This window comes from Serpula lacrymans (assembly GCF_000218685.1).
Source record: "Serpula lacrymans var. lacrymans S7.9 unplaced genomic scaffold SERLAscaffold_1, whole genome shotgun sequence".
Classification (NCBI taxonomy): Eukaryota; Fungi; Basidiomycota; class Agaricomycetes; order Boletales; family Serpulaceae; genus Serpula; species Serpula lacrymans.
In genome coordinates this window covers 3,231,513-3,252,583 of record NW_006763290.1, presented here as the reverse complement: position 1 = coordinate 3,252,583, position 21,071 = coordinate 3,231,513, and the positions used below count along the sequence as shown (strand labels likewise).

The 21,071-nt window shown below is 43.1% G+C and overlaps 3 protein-coding genes across 3 annotated transcripts; 2 read left to right on the top strand and 1 right to left on the bottom strand.

Moving 5' to 3' along the window:
* Nucleotides 1-13,680: 13,680 nt before the first annotated feature.
* SERLADRAFT_375877 (uncharacterized protein) lies at nt 13,681-14,083 on the top strand (the record flags this gene model as incomplete). Its single annotated transcript, XM_007312489.1, has 2 exons — nt 13,681-13,921; nt 13,973-14,083. A coding segment is annotated over one exon (208 nt), but the record flags the coding sequence as incomplete, so codon positions are not given.
* A 732-nt stretch (nt 14,084-14,815) lies between these two features.
* On the bottom strand, nt 14,816-17,232 carry SERLADRAFT_412382 (uncharacterized protein; the record flags this gene model as incomplete). Its single annotated transcript, XM_007312488.1, has 4 exons — nt 14,816-16,516; nt 16,573-16,635; nt 16,756-16,911; nt 16,933-17,232. The coding sequence occupies 4 exons, from the start codon at nt 17,045-17,047 to the stop codon at nt 15,459-15,461; spliced, it is 1,392 nt and encodes a 463-aa protein (XP_007312550.1).
* Nucleotides 17,233-17,529: 297 nt separating this feature from the next.
* SERLADRAFT_454952 (uncharacterized protein) lies at nt 17,530-19,882 on the top strand (the record flags this gene model as incomplete). Its single annotated transcript, XM_007312487.1, has 4 exons — nt 17,530-17,838; nt 17,894-17,969; nt 18,033-18,195; nt 18,254-19,882. 4 exons carry the CDS (start codon nt 17,652-17,654, stop codon nt 19,790-19,792), a joined length of 1,965 nt encoding a protein of 654 aa, XP_007312549.1.
* Between the last annotated feature and the right edge of the window lie 1,189 nt (nt 19,883-21,071).

Here is a 21,071-nt window from a genome sequence, read left to right as displayed (position 1 = left end):
TGCAGCCACATGGCTTCTTTGGTTGCGTGTGAGATGGATATGTACTTGGCCTCAGTAGTGGACAGTGCAACCAGTGGTTGCATTTTCGAGTTCCATGATACCGCGCCTCCATTGACTCTGAAAACGTAGCCAGAGATGGAGTGTCTATGGAGGTGAGAGGTGAAATCTGCATCAGTGTATCCAACAAGGTCCTTGCTGGTTGAGCCTATTACTAAGTGTAGGTCTCTTGTTGTTTTGAGATACTTGGATACTTGTTTTGCGGCTGACTAGTGAGCTTGTCCAGGATTTTCAAGAAAACGAGAGAGGCTTGAAATTGCAAAGGAAATGTTGGGATGAGTACACTGAGATGGGTATATAAGTAAACCAATCGCCTATCTGTAAGGTATGGTTGTCATCTCTCGACTGTCATTTGTATTGGTAGGTGATTGTCCCTTATTCAGCAGCATACCTGGCTCCATGGGTGTTGATATTGGTTTGGACTCAGATAGGTTAAAACGAGCAAGTATAGAGTTGATGAAGGCTTGTTGGCCAAGAGAGATGGTGCATGACTCTCTGTCTCGTTGTATGTCAATACCCAATAGCCATTTTACTTCTCCTAGATCTGTTATCTTGTATCCTCCCTTCATTTCTTTTTTGAAAACTTCAACGGATGAGATGGTGCTACCAGCAATCAACATTTTGTCGACAGAGACAGCCACAACGATGCTGTCTTGTTTATTATGGTGTATGGATAAGGCGTGGTCATGTTGTGACTTGGTGAAGCCAAGATTAGCGAAGGTTGTGGATAGTTTTGCATACCACTGTTTGCCAGCTTGTTTTAGTCCGTATAGTCCTTTATTCAACTTGCATACATTTAGATAGGCACTTTTGATGTCTATTTGATGGAGTTCCCAGTTCTGGGCGGCTACATGGGCAAGAACAAGTCAGATTGTTGTCAAATGTAATACTGCTAAGTAAGTCTCGTTGTAGTCAACACCATATTGCTGACTGTTGCCATTTGCAACTAACCGAACCTTGAATTTTAGGATCTTGCCCTCAGGACCGCATTTTATTTGAGGAACATAGTGACATCTTATGATGTTGGCATTTTGTGGCGCTTTGACGAGATTCCAGGTGCGCAAATTCTCTATTTGCCTTAATTCTTCATTGATAGCCTCTAACCACTTGTCTCTATGTGGTCCTCATAGCGCTTTGGCCATTGTTGGTGTGTTGCTGTTGAGTTGTGCGTTCGGATCTGCAGCTAGGAGGCAGGTGCTTGTGTAAGCACTGTTGTCGCTGCTTTTGTTGCCTGACTCATCTGGTGGGATCAGTGGGGCTGATGTGACACTTTGTCTTTTGTGCAGAGCCCTGTAGAAGCCCTGTGGCTTCGGTTCTGCACGTTTGGGATGTTTGTGAGGCTCAATTGCGGGGTCAAAGGCCTTTAAAAGGTCATTTTGAGGGTTTGGAGGGATTTGATGGTGATTTGAAGCTTCGTCAATGATGGGATTGGGGTGGATGACGAGCTGATAGAGTGGATAGCAGGTGGATCAATTGGATGAGGTTTGAGGCGGCGTTGATAGACGTGATCAAGTGGGATCGGTAAGTCTTCGAACACATTGTTCTCGTGCGTGGCTAATGGGTCCGTTATAGCCTCAGGCTCATCAGATCGATCGTCAAAGATTAAATAATTGTCAAGGTGGCTAGCAGGGGCAAGTCGCTTGTCCAGGTTGAATGCAATGTCACGTTCTACCAAAATGGTACATCACTCTGGCCAATAGATCCTGTGAGCTTCGGACTCACTATCAAATCCGGCCTATTTCCCAGCTCTTGCATGCACTTTGAGCTTTCCCGTGCCAATAACCTTCACGTAGGCAGTACATCCAAATTTGTGGATGCCTTGAAGGTCTGGCTTTGATCCATGGACCATCTCATAGGGCGTTTTGCCAGCTATGGCCTTTGTAGGTGCCCTATTTTTGATCCATACTGTGTGCCTGAATGCTTTTCCCCATAAATTGTTAGGTAGACTCGCGTCTAGTAGCATTGCTCAGGCTGATTCAACAAGTGTGCAGTTTAATCGTTTGGATACATCATTCTGCTCAGGTAAGTCATGGATTATTAACTCTCTGACTGTCCCTTGTTTTTGCAGATGTTCTACAAAATCTGTGCTGGTGTATTTGCCGCCTTGATCAGATCTCAAGATTCTAATCTTAGCTTGGTTCTTTTGAATGTTCAGCCAGGCTTCAAATTTCTTGTACATGGAGATAACCTCGTCCTTTGTCACTAGCAAGCAAAGGTGGGTTTTTCTGGTGTAATCATCAGTAAACGTTAACATGTAACATTTTCCTTTGATATCTTGAACTGCAGCTGGGCCCCAAACATCTGAGTGAATTCTTTCACCATAGGTTTTAGCTCGGGTTTGACTGATTTTAGGAAATGGTGTTCGGGTAGCCTTAGCATGTATGCATGGTTCACAGAAAACTGCTTTTTTGGATGTGTTAAGGTTTATGCCTTCGGCTGAGCTAGAATTTATGAGATGTTTTAGGGAGTTATGTGATATGTGTCCCATTTGACAATGTAACTCAAGCATATGACAATACGGTCCATTCAAAATGCTGATGGAAATATATGCAGCAAATATGTCTCCCAGTGGTGTTATTATGCATACTGTCTCCATCCCTGGAGAACCGATCAATCTAATCTCTTCTATGGTGGAAAGCTACTTCAGGTGTATTGCATTGATGCATGGGCATCCACAGAAAAAAGTGAATTGAAGTGGGTCCATCATCATCAAAAAGACATAAAGGCAGATCTTTACCAAGGTGTTAAAGATGCTATGGATCAAAATGATGGGGAAATAGATTTAGGTCAACTGGGTCAAAATATTGTCCTACCATCTTCTCATTCTTGTAGTACGTGGCACATGTACTAGCTCTTCCAGGACTCCATGGCTATATCTTATCACTGCTGTAAACCCAATATTTTCCTTACAATAACAGAAAACACCAACTGGCTTCAAATTTAAGAGGCTTTGCTGGAATATAACAATGCCGGTGAAGTAGATGATGACCCCAATATGCCTACAAGAAAACAGACTACTGCAGACTGTCCTGACATTGTTGCACGTATCTTCTATTAGAAACAAAGGGCACTGCTGAAGAAAGTTAAAGATGGGATCTTTGGAAAGACTTGACTTTGGGATCTGTTTACACTATGGAATACCAAAAGCGGGGTTTGCCACACATGCATCTTCTTATATCTTTGGAAGATTAATATAAAATCTGTGATGCCACCCAGGTTGATTCTGTTGTCTCTGCTCAAATTCCTGATCCTGTCACATAACCAAAGGTCACAAAGTGTATAATGCACAGTCCGTGTGGACCTGAACACCCTGGACCCCAGTGCATGAAGAATAGAGCATGCTCAAAGCGCTATTGCAAAGACTTTTGTGCTGAAACCAGATTTGGTGATGATAGTTATCCAGAATATGCAAGGCCTGATAATGGGAGGACTTATACAGCTCCAAGTGGTCATGTTTTTGATAATTGTGATGTTGTCCCTTACAATACATATCTCTCTACCAAATATGACTGTCACATCAAAGTTGAAATCTGTGCATCTGTTAAAGGTGTCAAATATATTCATAAATATATTGACAAGGGCCATGATTGAGCTTCAATTGTGGTGGGAGGACAACGTCACGATCCGAGTCAAACCTTTATTTTCTTTTGATTCATTATTTAATTATATCTGATCACATAACAATCACGTGACAAAGCCTAGACTATGATGCACAACATCAGTCAGCGCCTCATGGCTGACCTTCAGAAAATGTATATATACCAACACCCATGTACATACATTTCCTCAGTTGTTGATTACTTCTTTATATTGATACTTGACACTACTTGTCTGATTTGAGACTTACACCTCCGTTAGTTCGGCAAAAGTTGTAGGGATTTAACAGACAAGGTGCAGATGTAGGAATTGTGCATGAAGATGCAAGGCAGCCAAGAGATGAGATTAAGGAACACATACATTGATGGTCGCTATATTGGTCAGGTGAAAGCATGCTAGCATTTCTTGGAGTTCCCAATGCATGAAGAAAAACCAATGGTATTGCGCCTTCCTGTTCACTTAGTGGATCAGCAAACTGTATTCTTCAATGCCCATGATGATGCAGAGAATATTATCAATAACAACCGTACATCAAAGACTCAACTCACAGAATGGTTCACTGCTAATAAAGATCACCCTGAAGGTTGTCACATACCTTATCAGGATTATCCTCCATACTTTGTCTGGAACCAAGGTGCCAAAAAATGGACTTCAAGAAAACAATAATTTGCTATAGGGAGAATAATGTTTGTCCATCCAAGCCAATGGGAGCGCTTCTACCTCCATACACTGTTCACTGTGGTCCCTGGAGAAGAGAGTTGGGAAGATTTGTGCACATTTGATGGGGTTTTACATCCAACTTACAAAGCTGCATGTGCTACACATGGCCTGTTAGAAGACAATGGTGAATGGGATCAGTATTCAGTAGAAGCAGGAGATATGCAGACAGGCCCTGAACTTTGTGCTCTTTTTGCAGTTATCTTACTACAATGTCTCCCAAATGAGCCTGTATAAGATTTGTGATGATTTACACCATTGCTTTCTTCAAAAAGGGATTGCCCAACCTTCAGAAGACCAACTTTATAATTATGTGCTATTCTTGCTGGAACCCATACTTACTCAATCCAACAAGCATCTATCAAACTTCCCACCAATGCCTTTTCCTCAGCAACAATGGGAGCCTATCATTGCAAACTATCTTCTCCACAAGCAGCAAAATTATGACAAATTTGATCTTACTTTGGAGGTTGAAGATAATGTAGAGAGGCTTATTCAAGAGCAGCGGAATGCTTTTGATACTATTACACAGTTAATCCACCATAATCAGGGAACAACTTTATTTATCCACAGTGCTGGAGGTGGGGGCAAAACATTTCTCTGTAATACAATTACAGCTGCCGTTTGAGCAAGGGATAATCATAATCTTGCTCTATGTGTAGCATCCTCTGGGATTGCATCCCTGCTCTTGGAGGGTGGCTGCACAGCTTGTTCACAATTTGGAATCCCTATTCCTGTACATGAAACATCCACATGCAGGATTCCAAAAAATTCTGACCTCCATGAGGTATTGAGACATACCAGAGTTATTGTCTGGGATGAAGCACCAATACAACACCATCATAGAATTGAAGCATTGGATCATACATTGCTGGACGACAACTGTAACGAGTACTGTCTATGAACGTAACAGCAGCTATCATCATCATCATCATCATCATCATCATCACCATCATCATCATCTTTGCACTACTCAAAACATTCTACCAACCACATATACAACCTACCATTCCATTGGCTCATATCCCAACTCAACCAGACACCATCCTATCATTCTTCCCAGCCAATGTCTCACCAGCAACCTCCCAAGACTCCTTCCAAACCATTCCCCTTTAAAATACCATTATATCCTCATAATTCCTTTGGTGTGGAACCACTGGAATTTTCTCATTTTTACATAGTTTCAAATTTCTCTTTCCTCTGACTAGGCCGCGCATTTGCGTCCGCCAGTCGGGAGAAGAACCGAGAGCCTAAGAAGCCAGTTAAAACTAGACAACTATTCGGACCTAGTTTTTCTACTATAGCCTTTTACATAAAATTTGTAAAAAATACAAAAATAGCACAATACGTACATAGTCAGTGGTGAACAGAAGAGGATCACTTTGACTCAAAAGAGAAACAGATAGACTACTAGAGATCTTAGAAGCGGTGTATTGATCCAGCTTATCACTGGTGAACTCCTATGCTCAGTAGAGACTTTTATATCTGGATCGGCAAACAAAACATTTACACCAGAGATTACATTTTCAAAGGACAATTCCCACTCCCTGTTATCACACCAATCAGAAGCCTTTCCCCTGTGATAAAACAAGAAACTCCCCCACCACAACAACTCCAATTTGAAAATGTCCAATTTAGAATACCGAGATCAGCCTGAGCAATCCAGCAGCACAGACAACACATTTACTCGGGAAATGATGGACTCATTACCCAGAATAGACACTCCCCCGCCCAAAGAAGTCTCCTTAGAGGCATACATAAAACAAGAAGTCAAGAAGGCAATCAGAGAAACCCGCCTTCTATATCAGTCCCAACTCGACAAGGCACTAGAAGAAGTAAGCGTCTTAGAGAGGAGGCTGAAAAAGACAAAGATAACACCACCCCCAGAAAGGGTAGAAAGAACTAGGACGGCTCTAGAGAAGCCAGAAAACTTCTCAGGAGATAAGAAAAAGTACCGGGCTTTCAGAGAGTCCTTACTTTTACATTTTGAAGATGACACCGCCTATTTTAAAGACGACAGAAAAAAGATAAGCATTGTGCTATCTTTTATGAAAGAAGGAGAAGCCACAGCCTTTCGAACTGATTAGCTAGAGAACAGAGTCGATGCCCAACAATTGGGGCTTGACATCACAAATACATACGGAAGTTGGCCATTCTTTGCCGACAAAATGGAAGAAAGATTTAAAGACAGTTTTGAAAAAGAAACTGCAAAAAAAAATATTGACCCTAAGACAGGGCAATGAAACTGCTCAAGCCTTCTTTGAAAAGTTTGAAGAAAAGAAGAGGTGGGCAGGATATAACAATAGGATGAACAAAGAGTTCCTGGTCTCATTATTGAGACAAAATATGAATAAGCCCTTGATAGACCGGGTAATCTACGGAGGTCATATTCCTAGAGATTACCAGGAATGGAAACGAGAACTCATCTGGATAGACTACATCTGGAGAGAACATGGGAAAGAGAAGAAAGGATCCAAATGAAAAGAATTCGGAACAAAAGACAGAGAGGAAGAGAGATGGAACTGGCTACACTTATACAGGTAGTGGAGAAAAGATGGAGGTGGATAAAGCAAAATTCCGTACTGAGGGACGATGTTACCAGTGCGGAGAGAAAGGACATAGGAGCTTCGAGTGCAAAGACGCACAGAATAAGAAGCCTCAATTCAATGTCCGAGAATTCTTAGAAAAGATGACAAAGGAAGAGAGAGAAAAACTCCTAGCGGGTTTTTAAAGAGGCCAGCGGTACTGCATCAACCGGCTGCGCCCCAAAAAGACATTTCGAATTGATTTCTCCCTCTGTCTGTGGAAACATGTAAATTACCAGATAGCATTGACAATAAAAATACAAAAAATCCACAGACAAAGAAAGAAATAAGAAACGAAAGAGATGCAAAAAGGAAAAGCACAACCGCAGCAGAAGCGGCGCATAGTGACGAGACATCCGCAGTTTTGACGGCGGGCAAATCGCTAGAAAGTGCAGCACTGACAGTGGATGCTAAGATCCCTACACCCGATGCGGCGAGCTCTATGGAGAAAAATGCAGCAGAGACTGTAGAAGGGAGGTCAGGAACCCCTCCAAAACAAAACCTAGAAAGAAAAGAAGTCTGGACCCCAGAATGGGTAGTAGATAGGCTTAGAGACCAAAGTAAAGAAAGATCCATTGGGATTCTAAGTGCCTGGACACATAAAAAGAGAACTAGAGAAGTAACCCGGGAAACGATAAAAGAAATCAACCAGTTACCAAAAGTAGAAGCTATACAAGCAATCATAGAAATTGCCTCCCCTAAAAAGTACATTAGGGGTACCCAAGGCAATCAAATGAACGTAACATGTAGGCTCACTACGCTAGATACTCTAAAAACAAAAACGGTTGAAGCACTATTAGATAGTGGATGCACGGGGAGTTGCATCGACTCTCAATTTGTGAAAGACCAAAAATATGAAACAAGAAAGATACCTAGACCAATCCCAGTTTATAATGCAGATGGTACTCTTAATAAAAATGGAGCCATCAATGAATTTGTGATACTGCTCATGGAAATTGATAATCACATCGAAAGAATTCATCTTGCCATGACCAATCTTGGTAATGGAAAGATGTTTTTAGGACATGAGGGGTTAAACAAACATAACCCAACAATAAACTGGAAGGAGTCGAAGTTAACCTTTGAAAGATGTCCTGAAGAGTGCAAACCCAAAATCCGAATCTCTGATCCAGAGGAGGATCCTGAAACACTCTTTGGAGAACTTGAAATGGAGGAAAGATTGATACAGATAAATCTCCATAATTTTGAAGGTGCCACTATCAACGATCAATACTATCACATTAGGGCCCAAGGCACAATGGCACAAAGACTAGCCAAAGCTGCGGGCAAAGATCCAAAAGAAGGCAGATTTGAAAAGATAGTGCCAAAACACCTTTATCAATACAAAGACGTATTTGATTAAAAAAAGTTTGACGCACTACCAGAAAGGAGACAATGGGACCATGCAATTGAACTAATACCGGGAGATCACTCCCTAGATTGCAATATTTACCCATTAGCGAGAGGAGAACAGGAAGAGTTAGATGCGTTTCTAAAAAAGAATCTAGAATCGGGACGGATAAGGCCATCCAAATCCCCATTTGCATCACCCTTCTTTTTCATAAAGAAGAAAGACGGAAAAGCTAAGACCAGTTCAGGACTATTGGAAATTAAACGATATCACTATCAAAAATAGATATCCACTTCCCCTGATTGGAGAACTAGTAGACAAGTTGAGCGGAGCAAAGTACTTCACGAAGCTGGACGTAAGGTGGGGATATAATAATATCCGAATGAGAGAGGGAGATGAGCCGAAAGCAGCGTTCAGAACAAATTGGGGGTTATTTGAACTATTAGTCATGTTCTTCAGGCTGACAAATTCCCCTGCCACATTCCAGACAATGATGAACACGCTCTTCAAAGAATTGATACACAAAGGACTTGTAATCATATATCTAGATGATATTATGATATTCACGAAGGATATAGAAATGCACAGAGCAACGACGCAATGTGTATTAGAAATCCTAATAAAAAACCATCTCTACCTTAAACCAGAGAAATGTGATTTCGAACAAACAGAAGTAGAATATCTGGGATTGATCATCTCAGAAAACGAAATTCGCATGGATCCAGTGAAAGTAGAAGGAATTAGCAAATGGCCAGAATGTAAAAACAAAAAAGACATCCAAGCATTCTTGGGCTTTGTAAATTTCTACAGAAGGTTTATAGAAGGCTTCGGGGAAGTAGCAAAACCATTGACCAAGTTAATGGGAAAAGAGGAATTCATTTGGGGAAATGAACAACGCAAAGCATTTGACACCTTAAAAGACACGTAGCTTCAGCCCCTGTGTTAGCCCTCCCAATACCACATGGCCAATATAAAGTAGAAGCAGATAGTAGTGACTTTGCAATGGGAGCTGTCTTATCACAGAGACAAAAAGATGACTGGAAGCCAATTGCATACCTCTCTAAAGCATTGAACCCCACGGAACGCAATTACGAGATCTATGATAAAGAACTTCTTGCCATCATGACAGCACTCAATGAATGGAGACACTACTTAATAGATGCAGAGGAAGAATTTGAAATATGGACGGATCATCAAAATCTGTTATATTTCAAAGAACCAAAGAAGTTGAACAGGCGACAGGCACGATGGATGACAGAGTTGAGTCAATATCATTTCACAATACACCATATGCTTGGAAGAAAACATATAAAAGCAGATCTGCTCTCAAGACGATCAGATCACAATAAAGGAGAAAAAGACAACGAGGATGTCATACTATTAGATGAGAAACTATTCGTACAAATGACCCTTTCATCAAAACAAAGACAAGCAATTGAAGATAGTCAAGAGGAAGAATTAGTAATTTCAAAATGGATCTTAAAAAGGAAAGGGAACGTAGATGATTTGATAAAAAAGATGAAAGGAAAGATAGAGAGGAGAGAAGACGGATGGTTCGAGGAAGAAGGCTACGTAGTGTTCAAAGGCAGGATATATGTACCGAAAGATGCCAAGTTGAGAGAAGAAATCATCAGACAAAACCATGACTCTACCATTGCAGGTCACCCAGGCAGATATAAAACGAAAGAATTGATCACTCGACAATACTGGTGGCCTTATATGGACAGAGATATCATGAAAAACGTAGATGGATGTGAAGTCTGCCAAAGAACTAAAACAGACCACAAAAAGAAAGCGGCACCACTTCATCCAAACGAAATCCCAAGTAAACCATGGCAAATCATTTTAGTGGATCTAATCGGACCACTACCAGAATCAATCGGATACAACATGATAATGGTAGTGGTAGACCGATTCACAAAAATGATCAAAGCAATTCCCACTCAGATGGAGATCACCTCAGAAGGAGTAGCGCAATTATTTAGATATCACGTATTCAGAAACTACAGCATACCCAAAAAGGTCATTTCAGATTGGGGACTGCAATTTGTTTCTAAATTTATGAAAGATCTACACATGCTTCTTCAAATAAAGGGAAATCCATCAACAGCATGGCATCCACAAACAGATGGGCAAACGGAGAGGATCAATCAAGAGATAGAACAATATCTCAGAATCTTCGTAAATCATAAGCAAGATGATTGGGCAGAATGGCTTACTTTAGCAGAGTTCTCATATAACAACAAACAACACTCTGCGACAGGATATAGCCCATTCTACCTACATCAAGGACGCCATCTGAGAACACAGGAAGTAGTGAAAGTGGAAGTGAAAAGCGAGAGTGTGGAAGATTTTGTAAAGAGAATCACAGACACGAGGAAAAAAGCGGAAGAGTCATTACAAAAGGTGGCAGAACAAATGAAGAAGCAATATGACAAAAAAAAAGGGATGCTGTGAAATATAAAATAGGAGACAGAGTATATGTAGAAGCAACAAACATTTCTACAGACCGACCAACTAAGAAACTGGATGACAAAAGACATGGACCATTCGAGATCATTGAAAAAATAGGCGAGTCAGCCTACAAATTACTACTACCACCGACATGGCGATCTATTCATCCAGTTTTTAACAAAACGAAACTCACACCCTATAAAGAACCACAATTCCCTTCTCAAAAACAACCCAAACCGATACCACCGGTGATAGTGGATGGGCAAGAAGAGTATGAGGTCAAGGAAGTTCTAGACTCACGTCTAAAAAAGGAAAACTAGAATACCTAGTTCATTGAAAAAACTACCCAAAAGAGGAACGCACATGGGAACCCGAACAACACCTATCCAATTCACCAAAAAAGGTGAAAATATTCCACAATAAAAACCCTAGTGCACCTTGACGGATACAATTTCAATTACAATTCCAACCTTTTGAAAATTTTACTACGACAAGAGTACAAAAACAACTATTTAACTGGGAACCTGGAAAACTTGACCCTCACTTTCGGGACGAAAGTCTTAAAGAGGGGGTAATGTCACGATTTGAATCAAACCTGATCTAATCTCAAAATCTTATTTATTATAGTCACGTGATATTACCATCACATGACTCATTACGTAAACAAGTAGTTAGTTATATCTGGTCACGTGACAATCACCTGACAAAGCCTAGACTATGACATAGAACATCAGTCAGCGCCTCATGGCTACTGTATGTTGTATCAGTCAGTGCCTCATGGCTGACCTTCAGAAATGTATATATACCAACACTCATGTACATACATTTCCTCAGTTGTTGATTACCTCTTAATATCGATACTTGACACTACTTGTTTGATTTTGAAACTTACACCTTTGTTAGTTCAGCATAAGGTGTAGGGATCTTATAACCATCCTCTCCGCAAAAAATGATGCCGTTAGCGACCTTAATTCAGCAATCCTCACAAAATTCCCTGGAAAAGAGTTAGTAGTTCTGTCAATTGATAAAGTGGTTGGAGTGAGGCATGAACATTATCCTGTGGAATTCTTGAACTCCTTGCAAGTATCTGGCCCTCCTGAAGTGCACCTCAAACTTAAAGCTGGATGTCCGCTTATGCTCCTCTGCAATATTGATTCCCTAAATGGACTCTGTAATAGAACACACATGATTTTGATAGAGATGAAGAGAAGAGCATTGAAGTGCCGTGTCTTGGGAGGAAAACATGCAGGAAAGATAGCTTTTGTTCTACGCCTCACACTGGAACCTTAATTGGAAAAATTTCCCATCAAGCTATCATGTCGTCAATTCCCTGTCCGTGTTGTCTTTGTCATAACCATCAACAAATCTCAAGGGCAATCAGTGACACAGGTTAGGCTGTATTTATGTGTTCCAGTGTTTTCACATGGGCAACTTTATGTTACATTGTCTTGCTGCACTTTGGGAGAGAGAATAAAAGTGCTATTTCCACATGGTTCAAATGACAGACATACCTTCAATGTGGTGTATCCCAAAATTCTGACTGGCTTTATCCATGACTGGCAAGTAGATTTTCCCCCAATTCTCACCCTATTTTACTAAATTGTTTTGTTATCAGATCATATTATCATTCTTTACCATTTCTGGGGTCTCTTTTTTTATTTCTCATCAATTTATCAGTATACTACCATAGACTTTTTATGTTACAATATATGTTGATATTTGTAAGGATTCAATGAATCATCTGCTTGAACTCAGTATACTGTGCACAAGTTTAGGGCAGGCTTATAAGAGCATTCAATAACAGAACAGCAAGTCAAACATGCATCATAGGATTCAAAGACTTGACATACATTACAGACAGCATAAGTTCACTGACTTAACATTTTGATCACTTAACAGTATTATTATTATTATTTATCATATAGCAAAAACATTGCACCAGTGGCAGAGCCATGGGCTGGACCTCGTCTAAAATGAAGGGGACAGTGGTCCCAAGACACGTGCAAGCCACATTGCATTAGCCTCGTTCAAGGTGCGTTTTGTAAGGAAATTGAGGAGAGAGAAAAGGTGTCGTCAGCGTGGAAATAGCATGACGAAGCAACAGCAGTAAACTTATGCTTGAGCCGAGACTGTAAATCAATAATAAACCTATATAAAAAACGTCAGGAAACCTAGAGGTTGAGATTGAATCAAGCATGCTTCAAGTTATATAAAAGCTTGGAAAGCATACCTTGACACCTCATCCACCATGCCTCGTCATCAACCCACTGCTCGCCAGCAGCGTCTTGACGACCTCGACGACTTGCTCATCTACCTCCTTCAACGCCTCATCCGCCGCAATTCTCCGGTGGCGCAGATCGAAAGCCAAAATTCAGAGGGCAACGCATCACGTGACATGTCACTTGCGAGTACTTCGTTATCTGTTGTACACTCAACCTCATTAATGTCAGGTAAGTCCCTATGGATTAATTGATTAAATATTTTCTAGTGTTTAATGCCTGGTATTTAAATATCAGGTATATCACCTGATGAGGAACCAGCTGGGGTTGTACAAGTGCGCCCCAGGACAAGTCATATTCAGATTCTACTTAGTGAATACATCCGTCTAAGCAGTGAAGTAGAAACCACAAGAGTTTTTACTACATACCCATCAGCACCACGTATTTCACAATTTCCTCTTATGGAGTGGTCATGTCATCACAACCAGACCCGTTTTTTCCATGTTAATCGATGCCAACCAGAGATTTTTGATGCAATTCTGGCCAAGATCATCCATCATCCTATTTTTCATAATAAATCTAATACACCACAAACTCCTGTAGAACATCAACTCTCAATCTTTCTGAACCGCCTAGGCCATTATGGCAATGGATCTACGGCCACTGACATTGCTGACTGGGCAGGTTACTCAGTCGGCAATGTAGTGAACAGTACCAAACGCTGTGTGATTGCTATTCTCTCTTTGCATGATCAAGTTATTGGGCCAGCTAATCAGGAGGAAAAGGATGCAGCAAAAGCATGGGTAGAGCACCAGGTTTGTGCGGAGTGGAGAAATGGATATTTAGCAGTTGATGGCACCAATTTTTGCCTCTTCCAAAAGCCAAGCCACTATGGGGAGACATTCTTTGACAATAAATCAAACTACTCTCTGAATTCTCAGGGTAAGTAACATTATTTTAGAATTATATGAATAACCTGATGGTTTCCCTAGATTACCATCCTCCCTCATAATCTCAAGATTGTGGACTATGGATTAGGGCACACGGGCAGCACTCATGACTCTTCTGCCTTCCAAGATACTCTGATGTAGCATGACCATGAAGCCTTTCTGGAAAAAGATGAATGGATGTGGGCCAACTCTGCATATCCTATTATACCATTCAAACAGGCACCAGGTTGTGGCCTCACTGTGAGGCAGTCTCAGTTCAACTACCAATTGTCACGCATTTGTATATGATGTGAACATGCCATTGGACTTCTCAAGATTCGGTTCCAGTCTCTCAAAGAATTGATAAAATTGGATAATGACCAGACCAGGGATTGAACCTGGAACCTTCTGGATACATGCCAGCTGCTCTACCAATTGAGCTATATGGCCAAGGTTATACAATGTAGGATCTTAAACATGACATGCAACCACGGACATCTTACACAGAATAGCTGCTGCATACTGGGCTGGCTTACAAATCAGAGGTATTATCCTATGGAGTATAGGTATGTCAGAGTATATTCTAACAAGAATTATGCATCCAGATTGACTCAGTAAACAAGATAGACTCTGTTATTATCCGGATCTGTTGTTGTATCATTCTGCACAACCTCATTATTGAACATGAAGGCAAGGAATCAGGGGTTATCATTCCTAGAGAATGGCAACAGGCAATCGAAGGAGAAGTGGATGATAATGGGGAGGAAATTGATGCAGATGTGGATGATTCAAATCACAAGGTCCTTTACCCCAGAATCCAACTCAGATGCTTCGTGAAAGGCTTTTTGATTCCCTCTTTAGTAGTGACTTATACTGATCTTATTTCATGTATGATACACTCAGACAATATTACAGTATGCATTGTTCATCAGTACATAACAACATAACAGCATAACAACATATTCAAACGGAAGTAACATCACAACAGCGTTTAAAATGGCAGAAAAAAAAATATAAAAGTGGAAAAAATGAAACGGCAGAAAAAATGAAACGGCAGGGAAAAAATCATATACAGGCATACAAAAACACAGACAGCAGATAGTACATGAATCAAGGCAGTAATAAACAATGAAAACAAAATGTACTCCAGATCACAGTACGATCAGGCCCCATCCTCGTCCTCCACAATTCTGTCGCCGTCTTCATTCCTGTCACTGTATAAATCACTGTCTTCGTTGAACGAGTTGTGGGGGGGCATTGTGGGATTGGCGAAGTCAGTAGATTGGAGGACAGATGTCATGGTAGACATGAAGTCTTCACCTCCTTCGCTTAGCATTTGGGATAGGCCGACAGTGAAGTCGGATGTTCCGAGTGCGTTGGAGGTGGGACCTGGAGCGGCGATGGAGCTGGAGCTGGAGCTGGCGTTGAAAGAAGGGCCAGGTGCGGACAAATGGGGGGGGGAGGTCCTCCAGTCAGGCTCATCCGGTAGCGAAGTTCCATTGTGCGTTGTTCATGAACCGCCCACTTCAATCACATCTCCTCAACCCTCTCATTGTTCGCGCACCATCTGCAGCTTTGCTAACTCAAAGAGTGCGGCTGTAAGTTCGGCCCTGGCATCCTTGGCCGTCTTCAAATTCTTGCCCTGTGCAAGTGTTGTCGAATGTGCGTATTTCGCCCACTTCAGGTCAGCTTCGGCCTTGATCCCATCACTCTCTGCCTGGAGAACAGGCTCCATCAACGCCTTCAAGCGGTCGCCCTCGGATTCGCGCTTCTTGCCCTTTGTTTGCTTCAGCTCAGCCTTCTTCTTGGGCTCCGGATCCTCTAATTTGATGACGTTGCGGCTACGTTTTGAAGTGGGAGTAGTGGGATGAGGCAGGTGAACGGGTCGAGCAGGTGAATGTCTGCAAGCAGGCGACTGCCCCCGACCCAAAGAACCCCCCCCACTGAGCTGGCGCTGATGGCCAGTAACCGAGATGGGGGGACGGGTGATAGAAGCGGGAGGAATGGGGGCGACAGACTGAACCGCAGGGACAGAGGTGTCCGAGCCGTTACTGTTGATGGACAGGCTGGATAGTGAGGGGTCAGATGGGTTGAAGTCCAGGGAAGCCATATACGGGGTTGTGCTGGTGATTTGCCCGTAGCGCTGCTGGGGCTGCAGAGTAGCGGAGGGCAAGCTGGAGAGCGAAGGATTCGACCTATATAGAATTTGCTGGGAGGGATTGCCGTACTGCGCATACACAGCCGCCTGCTGCTGCTGATACGGCGGCTGCTGCTGGTGCTGGTGCTGTTGCTGGTACGGCTGGTACGGCTGCTGCTGCTGAGATGGCTGGTACGGCGCCTGGTGCTGGGACAGCTGCTGCTGATAGCTGCTGCCGTCACCGCCATCCTGCTCGTGTTCGACCAAATCCCACCCACCACCCTGGAAATGTGAGTTCATGCCACACTGGAAAGCTTCATCGTCACCCCTCATTGGAAACAGAACCGCCATAGCCTTCCCCGAGAGATCCTGACCATGCGCTGATGTTGCCGGCTTCGCATTATACTTCAGCGATGCACACCAGAAGGTGCTGAGGCGGTCCCACCACGGGAATTTAGCACGAACTCGTTCTTTCAAAATCAGCAATCAAATCTAAGTATAAAATAAAATAAAGTAAAAAACTCACTGATTGGACTGTTGTACAGGGCATCGGACAGATCCCCCGCCACAAGGCCACTACCAGTGGATCCTAAATCCCGCAGATGGCTTCAATATGTCTTGCTGAGGCTGATAGCGTCAATGTAGTGTCAATAAATAATAAATAAACGGTGAAATAAATACCTGGTAAGACGATGCTGCACTGACTCACCAAATTGTTGGCGATGGTGATCAACCGCGATACGCAAGTTCACATTGGAATCATTCTTGAAAACGTGTCTAGCAATCCTTCTATATAAAGAGGCCTTTGTATGTTTAGTAGATCTTGAGGCATCCCGATTCTCTTCTTTGGTGACTGCAGTAGAATCTGAAAATAAAACATATCTACGTTTAGGATGTTTCTCAAGCCAGTCTACCAATCGATCTGTTCTTGGATTGAACCAATTAATCTGCGCAGGTTTGGGAATATTACCTTGGTTTTGAAGAGTCCGTAGTGATGCCATTTGACAACTTGTATCGGTCGGAATGTAACGGCTCAGACTGTCAGCTGAGGGATTGTCAGAGGAGGTATCGTCGTCAGAGTTTTGTGAGGCAATTGGACTACGCGTAGCTTAGGAGGGGGGGGGGGATGGGGGCAGGCCAAGGCATGGCAAACGGCCGTGTTTGCAGGAAGTAAGGTCGAAGCGCCGAATTCTATCGGAAGACTTGCCGTGTAGTTTATTTCTCGATTTATCTTGGATTTCTCAAAAAATATTATTCGGTGATTTCCAGGTATGAGCCTTCGGTTACTTGCCCCGCGTTCCATAACTGATGACGTGGCCAGCTTAAAGCCAGAGTTCCCGAACTTCAGGCTTAAGCGGTCCCTTACGAAACGCACCTTGAACGAGGCTAATAATTGGTTATTTCGCTTAGGTCCGTGGTTTTTGTGGCACCACGGGTGCCAGCGGTTCTCGGTTAAGAAGCTACGTGATTGCTGTGGCGTGGTGATTCTCATGGTGGTTTGCTATTCACTTGGCAAGGACGCTTCCGACGAAAGACGGCGAGAAATCAGACACACAAATACCTGTTTACAACGAAACTCTACAACACTGTACAGAATCTTCACTGATGACATCTCCAATCAGCTCCTCAAGACAACAAGGGCAGACGACGAAACGCCCAGCGAAGATGGCTTCATCTCCATCCCTCAGCCATCTCCTGAACTTCACTTTACCTCCAAGGCAAGCGCAACCACCAAGCCTACCTAGAAGAAGCAAAAAGGCGTGTACTCAACAGGGTGTGTGGAACAAGGAAAGTAAGTATGCCAACATTATCTTTCCAGGCCGTCTCCTTTACCAGCGATCGTTCAGGATTCGTTAATGCGCAATATCGGTTTGTGATGAACCCTACTGGTGACTACACCGCCCACTTTGCTGATCCAGACATGTGTGTTTCATTTTACGTGTCTCCTTCACGTTATCGCTCTAACAGCGTGACCCACGTCTCTAGTTTCTTCCAATGGCACGATATTTTGCAAGTCCTCATACCGCGCTCTTCTGCTCTCGCATCCGTTTCTTCCGCAGGAGCAACATATAACGAGAAAGAAGGCCTGACAACTTGTCCTATCTGTCTTTCCCCCCCAACGGTTCCTCGACTCACCAAATGCGGTCATGTAAGTTGATCATGATTTTCGCAAGCTTTTCATTATCTGACTCGTGGATCACAATCAGGTATTTTGCTTCCCCTGCATTCTCCATTACTTGAGCACGTCAAATAATCCCAAGTGGGCACGATGTCCTATCTGTTTCGATTCCGTAAACGCGAAAGAGCTCAAATGCGTCAAATGGTATGATGCGCCCATCCACGTTGAAGGTGATGACCAGGATGACCAGGAATTACCACCGGAAGGATCGTCTTTGGCTATGGCCCAATCTGGCCTTGCCGGGATACCTCTTACAGGCTCTCTATTGCGCATGCGTCTCATGCAGAGACCTTATATCACTACACTAGCTCTTCCTCGGTCCTACACCTGGCCATCGGATCTTATTCCTCCCCACCAAGCCCCTTTGCATTTCTTGCCAGATGTCTACAACTATGCCAAATTCATGCTTGCTACCCCGGATTATCTCATTTCAGACCTTTTGAAAGACCTAAATATCCTAGCTGCCGAACGCAGAATGATAGTCGGTTTTGGTGACGAGCTCAGTCTATCCTTCATGGATGCAGCAGAGGAGAATCTACGTCACCAGATTGCTAAAGCAGCTGCCTTGGAAACGTCTCAGTTGAAGGATGCGGTCGATAAGGCTATAAGGGATCAGCGTGAGATAGAAGATCGCTTTTCGTTGTTGGTGCGACGCGGACAGCAAGAACCCTCAGACCTCCTGGAAGATATTCCAGAAGCCTTTCTCGCTATGCAAGGCAACTTAGGATTCAACGTTGGTAAGGATCTAATGCGCTTGGCGCCCGCATGGACAACGCCTGACTCCACCATCAATCTCCCCCATCGATCCCCAGCTGCCCTCAATCGCGATCCCAAGCAACGTCGAAATCTGAATCCTCCACCACCATCGACGCAGACATATTATTACTATCAAGGGGCATCCGGACTTCCTGTATTCTTACATCCCTTGGATATCAAGATCCTATTTTCGCACTTTCATAGTTATTCTTCATTCCCAGATGATATTACTATCCGTGTGGAATCTGTTTCTGAAGGCACCGTGGGTGACGATTTACGGAAGCGATGTAAATATTTGGCCCATATGCCCGAAGGGGCAGATGTTGTGTTTGTCGAAGCTGATCTCGAGGGTATTGTCGGTCATGAGGGCCTCAAGAATTTTGAGGGACTTCTGAAGACTAGGAGAGCACGCAGAAGTGAAAAGGAGAAAAAGGACGACCGTGCTCGTGCTCGCGCTGAGGAACGGGAGAAGGACAGGATTGTGGCATCATCGAGTTATAACTTCTCTCCAATGCACACGTTCATAGCTCCTGAGGAATCACAGGAATCATCGGAGCTTTCACCAATACCGCCTCAGCCGGTTGGTACGTGGGGAACGAGGACTTTTGCGTCTGCATTACATGCAACGCCTTCAGGAATGCCTATGCGGACACCTTCTTCGTCAGCGCAGCGCACGCCCAGACAGGGCGACGATGACGGGGATATGAATATCGCGTGGCATGAAATAGAACAGAGAGCTAGAGGCGACGGTGGTCGAAAGAGGGGCAGCAAAAGGGTGGTGTTAGGTGGGAACGGAGGGCGAAGACGTTAGCTATGATTGAATAATCCATGCGTAATTGTGGTGCGGGTATGGTTTGTGTCATTGTAAAATAAAAACGACGAAAATGAAGGTGTCAGTGAAGTAAATAACGAGTCTTAAGGCTGGCCGCGGGTGGGCGCCTGCGGTGCTCTTCATTCAAGTAATGGCCTTGTTTTGCCGAAGTAAAAGGAGATTAGCTGGCTGATCAGATGAATATGGGCACTGCTGCAACAGTTGCTGAAGCTGTTGAGTATGACCCAGAAGCTGCCAATATTGAAGACAAACAGAGACACCTGGCAGAAAACAAAAAGAAGGAGTTAGACGTCAACAAGCTCCTCCAGCTGATTGACAATGTCCACATTACACAAATAATGTCATTGCATTGGCATTGAACATTATGTCACTATGTGCCTGAACTCCAAGTATACAAGGCCAGGGTGTCAGAGATATGCCGCACGGAAGCAGCAAAAAAAAGGTTTACTCCTCAGAAGACAAAAAAAGTTCATCCCCTTGCAACCAATGGTTTCAACGAAACTCTGACAACTGAGGTAAAGGCCCAAATGGGCCAGGACTTGCAAAGCCACCATCCATGCCTAATATTGGTGGGAGGGGATGGGTTGATGTTTGAAAAGTTAATACAAATGAAAAAAATACCTACAATTCCATAAATTATAACGTGTTCGACAGTTTCAAACTCATCCAGCCAATTCTCGAACTGTGGCATAACTGAATGGACTAACCTCAGTCGTGTCTTCAAAACACATTGGGGGGATGCACTCACAAATAATCTGTCAACACTTTCCCATAGTGCCAATCAGATTGGGCGCAAGCCTCCTACAAATCTAAAAAAAAGTAGACTACTATCCTGCATTCCACTTTATGAATGTGGTCCTGGATGTATGCATGCTTGATTGCTGGAGGTGAGTTATTGTGCTGTTGAGTTTATGTTGTCAGCTCATTAATAACAGGGTACAACTCAGAGCCACAGACCTGTTCATCCTTTTCAAAACCATGGCATCCACAACAAACTCCCAAGTTTTGATTCATTGCATAATATGGCAATGTCCCTGCACCTGAAATATAGCAGTATCAATAGCTATGAAAATGCACTGCAAGCACATCAACCTGACAAGCCAGTGTTGGTGCATCTTGGATCACTGTCCCCTCCCATGCCCCAAGACCCTTATATTTCTGTGACTTCGGCCACATGCCAGAGCAAGCAAACTGCAAACAAAAAAAGTAACAGTCAGACAAAGAAAAAGAAGAAGATGTAATCGCTCGGATATGATCT